This window comes from Vigna angularis, chromosome 4 (assembly GCF_016808095.1).
Source record: "Vigna angularis cultivar LongXiaoDou No.4 chromosome 4, ASM1680809v1, whole genome shotgun sequence".
In the NCBI taxonomy this organism is placed as follows: domain Eukaryota; kingdom Viridiplantae; phylum Streptophyta; class Magnoliopsida; order Fabales; family Fabaceae; genus Vigna; species Vigna angularis.
This window is the reverse complement of record NC_068973.1, coordinates 1,469,784-1,473,564: the sequence shown is the minus strand read 5'-3', so window position 1 is coordinate 1,473,564 and position 3,781 is coordinate 1,469,784. Positions and strand designations below refer to the sequence as shown.

Below are 3,781 nucleotides of genomic sequence, written 5' to 3'. Positions count from 1 at the left end.
AATGTAGCTAGGTATGTTACCTATACAAATTGTTCTAACAATGTGTTTATAATTTTAATATATTACAGACTGGCTGTAAATTATATTTTTCTTAAGATACCAATCTATTCCATTCTGGATTACCCAAATGATTCAAACTATGATTATTTATGATTGATTAACATAAGTTAAAATATTATTTCACATATAAAAATGGTATAAATTTTTAAACTTGTATTACATGAGAGGCCAAATATGAATCAATATTACCATAGTTGATAATACTTATATAGGAAAGTTCATAAATGTCATTCTTTGTTATTAATTTAATTCATGATGCAAGTTTGGATATTATGCATACACATTAATTACTTCTATTGATATATTAAAGAGGTAAACAGTATAATTTTAACATAATAAATAATAATAAAAGATGAGCTTTTTGAGATAAGAGACATTTGATTTTCTTAATTGTCCTAAATTTAGTTACTAGTGTAAGATGCAATATGCTAGTTTCTTCTAACCTAGAGGTAATACTTCTATGAGCTCTTTATCAGACATCAAAATACATCAAATTTAGTAACATAACACTTAAATTATTTGAAAATTCAAATATATAAATATTTTCAAATTATTTAAAAATTTAATGTACAATAATAGCAAAACTCAAACGATTGAATTCATAAAATTTAACGTTAGGGAATAAACTTTAACTTGTATTATTAGCTGTCATCTTTTCTGTCTTTATGTCATGAAATGTTTAATTCATAAATACTAGTTTATTTATTAATCATCAATTAATATATATAATAAAAGTTCATGAGTCTATATAAGAGATAGTTCTACCTATCCCAAATCATTCCTCTCTCTATCTTTTGATCAAAGAAAAAAAAAATCTCTTTATTCTCAATCTAGCATCCATGGCAACCACATCGCCATCTGCATTGCATCATCAGTTTCTCGAAAGCCCTCACGAGAACGGCACAAACGATGTTGAAACTGAAATAGCTTATGTGGAAGAATCGCTTCCAAATCTTTCTTCATTCATGGAGAACAAAGAAGAGAACAATGAGGAAGATCAAAAGTCCACAACCAACAAGAGGTATATGCCTCTTTTACTTATTAACTACATTCTACTTTTTGTTGGCTCATTCTCTGCAAGTTTGCTGTCAAAATTTTACTTTATCCACAAAGGTGCTAACAAATGGGTCTCTACATGGATTCAGAGTGTTGGTTTTCCTATCCTACTCTTTCCCATTTTTCTCCCAGTTCTCCTTAAATACACAAAAAGAAAACCTTTCGAAGGTTTCAGCAAAAAGATGTTATTGTTTTCGGTTTTGGTCGGTATCATGTTAGGGTTTAACAACCTTTTAATCTCATGGGGTGTGGCATACCTTCCTGTTTCAACCTCAGCACTTCTTTTGTCCTCCCAGTTAGTTTTCACTCTTATTCTGTCTTCCCTGATTGTGAAACAAAAAATAACCTTCACAAACCTAAATTGTGTGATCCTCATAACAGTCAGTTCTATCATTCTAGCCTTGGATTCGAGTCACGAGAAGCCAGCAGGGCTGACAAACAAAAACTACTACATAGGGTTCAGCTGCACCATCGGTGCAGGTTTTTTGTTTGCTTTGTATTTGCCAGTGATGGAGAAGATCTATCAGAAGGTGAACTGCTACCAAATGGTGATGGAAATGCAGCTGATAATGGAGATTGCAGCAACAGTATTGGCCACTATAGGCATGGCATGTGAGGGAGGGTTTTCTGACATGAAAAAAGAGGCCGAGAGCGTTTTCGACAAAGGAACCGCAGCTTATTGGGTAACCATTTTGTCGACTGTGGTGACATGGCAATGTTGCTTTATGGGAACTGCAGGAATGGTTTTTCTGACATCTTCTCTAACTGGGGGGATTTGTTCCACGACTTTGTTGTCCATAAATGTGTTGGGAGGAGTGGTGGTTTATAAAGATACCTTTGGAGGTTTCAAGGCTGTCTCAACTGTTTTGTGCATTTGGGGCTTCTGCTCTTATGTCTTTGGCATGTACATCAAAACGAAGCAAAAGAAGATTGTAAGGAAGAACAGCAGCAGTACTGGATCTTCCACTGAGTTGATCCCTAGAAGAAACTCTGATGGAATCTAGTTCGACAGTACACTTTGGATAAAAATCATCACTTTCAACGGTGTTACCTAGTTTGTTTGGCCGAGTCTTAAATTTGTTGCAGAATTTGTGGATGTTTGTTATTTTTCAATCGTATTTGAGTTTGTACGTTTATTTTTCAATCGTATTTGAGTTTGTACGTTTATTTTTCATTCGTATTTGAGTTTGTAATGCTTCTTTCTTTGTACTTTTAGATGTTAATCAAACTATGTTTAAAATCAAACTATGTTGTTTTCTCTGTATACCTTTAGACCCAACATTAACGCATGCGCATGGTTTATGAGATTTTTTTCTCTTTACCAAAGTTAAGGTTATGAAAACAATTACTTAGATACAAAAGTTAAAAGATATTTTGCTAGAGTTTTTTTTTTTTCTAAAAAACTATATATATATATATATATATATATATATATATATATATATATATATATATATATATATATATATATATTTCTAGTACAGAAGTTTTTAAATAATTTATGATTTGTGATGAGATATATAACATATTAAAATAAAAGGTTATATAATTAGTGTAGTTATTATTAAACGCTAAATTTATTATATATTTATATATATAGCTGTAACATCTTTTGTATCACATGAAATCTGTTGCTGAACTTGACCGGAAATTGTTGACCGAAAGATAAAAGGTTTAGGGAGATTTTTGTAGTGAGTCACGAACTACATGTTCTAGAATCTAAGAGGTACTAGACCTGGATGTTAAAAAGATTAAACTGAAATGTCTTATTTTCTCGTGTTAATTAAAAATAAGATGATTTTATATTATATAAGATTTATATGTAGTATAAATTTTATTTTATAAATTAATTTTAAAAATTAAATTAAATTTAAAATATATTTTTTAATACTATATAATCAATTTAATAATTGAATAATGAAATTTACTTCAACTTACAAAAATATATACAAAGAGTACAAAACAAATATAGAAAACCATAAAACAACTATTTTTTGTGATCAATAAAGTGTACATATAACTTTGGACAAGATAAACTTACCATAAACTAATAATAACACCTATGTGAAGCAATTAATGATTGTCTATGTATAAGAAGAAGTAATTAAATTTAAAGAAGTTCTCTTAATACTGTGGAATTTTTATTAGATTAACTTTTTATTTGAAAATTGAGATTCTTTAACTTAGGTTAGAAGGGAGAAGATTTGAAAATAAATTTTTATATGAAATATATATATATATATATATAAAAGAATAAAAATTAAATTCATCAATGAATAAATATACAGAAAGCTCGTCTTATTTGACTTTCTTAAAAAAAATTATTCATATAATTTTAAATAAATTAAATAATAACTAATTGATTATATTTAGTTTAATATATAAAAGTTAATAGAAAATAGAAATATAAATATAACATGTTTAAGGTCTAGATTGTTTAGTAGTAAATAATGTGGTTATACTTTCATTATTTTGATTATTATTACAATTATGAAAAATATTTGTTATTAATTATGATAACTAATTTATATTTTAGAATTTATGAAAATTCAGTGTGTAAGATAGATTATAAATCTAAAATATGTTTGTGTACGATTAACAGACTAGAAGAGAGGTTTAATTGTTAAAATAGTGTTGGTGGTGTGACTTATTCTATTGGTAAGAT

At 28.1% G+C, this 3,781-nt stretch overlaps 1 protein-coding gene across 1 annotated transcript; it reads left to right on the top strand.

Annotated features, from left to right (window-relative positions):
- Positions 1-826: 826 nt before the first annotated feature.
- On the top strand, positions 827-2,290 carry LOC108321081 (probable purine permease 4). Its single transcript, XM_017552726.2, has one exon. It carries the CDS (start codon positions 900-902, stop codon positions 2,118-2,120), a length of 1,221 nt encoding a protein of 406 aa, XP_017408215.2. The 5' UTR covers positions 827-899; the 3' UTR covers positions 2,121-2,290.
- Positions 2,291-3,781: the final 1,491 nt, after the last annotated feature.

Excerpts from the sequence above, each read along its gene's own strand:
- LOC108321081 (XM_017552726.2), top strand. The coding sequence starts at position 900 with ATGGCAACCACATCGCCATCTGCATTGCATCATCAGTTTCTCGAAAGC.